This window comes from Octopus bimaculoides, chromosome 13, assembly GCF_046866305.1.
Source record: "Octopus bimaculoides isolate indiv1 chromosome 13, ASM4686630v1, whole genome shotgun sequence".
Classification (NCBI taxonomy): domain Eukaryota; kingdom Metazoa; phylum Mollusca; class Cephalopoda; order Octopoda; family Octopodidae; genus Octopus; species Octopus bimaculoides.
In genome coordinates, this window is record NC_142940.1 from 45,101,364 (window position 1) to 45,103,467 (window position 2,104).

Consider the following 2,104-nt stretch of genomic DNA (forward strand, 5'->3'; position numbering starts at 1 on the left):
TGCATAAAGAGATAGAGAGAGACATAGACACACATACACAGAGACAGATAGCTAGCTAGATAGAGAGAGAGAGAGAGAGACACATAAACAGAGACAGATAAGATAGCTAGATAGAGAGAATAGGGACTGATCAAACAAAATGGTTGTCTTCCGAGAACGCCAAGTAAGGAGAGAGTGGCGGCGGCGACGATGACGAGGTTGTCGGCGACGGCAATGACGAAAGTCACGCTGAATCTCGTCAGTTCTCGCCTCGATCTTGACGTCACTTGTTGCTAACAAAACAACAAGGGGTTGGTCGGAGATATCAACCTTCATTGTCGAAAATACAGAAAGAAGAAGAAACATGATCAGTTGGATTAACAGACATGAATAACGTTACTAAGGCAGGGTCCATGGACGACGAGGACCTTAATGATTCGGTCGACTTTGATTTTTACGAATCCAACGACCAGGAATCTATGAACACCGTTTTCAACAAAGTATACAGCAAGCCGCCTCCTGGCAGACATCGACATTTTCACACTTGCTCGCAAGAAAAAGTTTGTTATGATAGCTTTTGTAGCTCTTCTGCGGCAGGCGGGGAGCCATATCAATATGTCAACGGTTGTTTGAATGATAGCGACATAGATAACATGAAAGGTGCTGTGGATTTGATAGAAGACAAAAACGAACGGATACCTATAGCAACAACTACTATTACTACTACAACAACACCAACCATCGAAGACTGTACGCTGCTAGCAGATGAAAACGATACCCAGTCTAGCCTTGATGTTTCCATTTCCGACGACACGGAAAGTAACCTAAGTGATCTCCCAGATTTCTCTGATGAGGAAAACGGTAAAGAGTCTTCATCGTTCGCCAACCAGCCCCATGGTTCGAAACCAGCTGGTGACACCGGATCGAATCCCAACAAACAGTGTGCGATAAAAACCGAAGACCAAAGAAACACAGTTCGTTTTAAGAACTCCGAACACACCGATTCTGTTGTGGCCGAATCTGGTCCTTCAGATGCTGCAAATTTTATAGACACTGATTTGAGTTCTATAGACGGTGACGACGACGACGATGATGATGATGTTGTTGAAGATGACGACGACGATGATGATGATGATGATGATGAGGATGATGTTGATGACGATGATGATAGTTTAGCGAGTGTAGAAGATAATAGCGAAGATGAAGATGAGTGCAACGTGGATTCTGCACCAACAGATAAATATTTGAAAACATTGGGAAATGGAAAGGCCAGCCAACCGCAGGCGATTCTGCGTAAGAACGTGGGTATCACGCTAGCCGAGAGGTTTTCGCTCCAGCAGAAAACTCATGCGAAACGAAACGGTTATTCGCAGAGTTCGAATCGAAGCGATTTGAACTGCAACACTTTTGAAAGTGATTGTTCGTCGGCCTCAGAAATGACAGATGTGTCTCCCCTGGCTTCTGGTGACAGTAGCCCTACAATGGTTAGAAGGTGTAAATCGGCACCGAATCCGAGTCGTCAACCTTCTTCTCCCCCTTTCTGTGAGCAAAACGGACTCTGTACGGCTACCGATCAGGACAACAGCAATATGGACATGAATTTGATTATGCGAGCTGTTCAAGAGATTGGTAAGGAAGAATATAGTACTAGAGATTCGTCCCCGATTCGGAAAAAAAATCAGCGAACTAGTTTGTCATATAATACATATCAGACTCGTGAAATCGAGAGAGAAAACGAGAGACTTCTGTCTGAGATCTTAAAGCTATCTTCGAACAAAAGCTATAAGAATGCCAAGAAACTGCCTATAAAAACGAAAGTAGCCCATTCTGCTATCAACAGACAGCGTGAACAACGTCGGATTGAGAGGGAAAACGAGGTAATTGATCTTACTTGCATGCATGTCTTACATATATTATTGTGGCTTCCTTCTGCAAACAATTTATCTTTATCTTCTTTGTGTTTGTGTGTTCTTAGAATATATATCGTCAAAGCCCTGCTAACATGTTTTATAAATTATGTTATTGATAATGTGTTCTTACAATGGAAAGCGCTTCCACAGGTTTGTAAGAAGTAAGGAAAGGTTTGAAAATAACTCCCAGTATATGACTGCTACCCTTATTTTTA

The 2,104-nt window shown here is 42.6% G+C and overlaps 1 protein-coding gene across 2 annotated transcripts in view; it reads left to right on the top strand.

The window, feature by feature from the left end:
- Positions 1–240: 240 nt before the first annotated feature.
- The window catches only part of LOC106880627 (uncharacterized), a 49,010-nt gene continuing 47,146 nt past the window's right edge, over positions 241–2,104 (top strand). For both annotated transcript variants that reach the window (XR_001410765.3, XM_014930663.3), the window contains exon 1: positions 241–1,856. Coding sequence is in view for 1 of the 2 variants with exons in the window: in XM_014930663.3 (XP_014786149.1) it covers positions 366–1,856 (1,491 nt within the window). In the remaining variant the exon portion in view is untranslated. The remainder of the gene's footprint in view (positions 1,857–2,104) is intronic.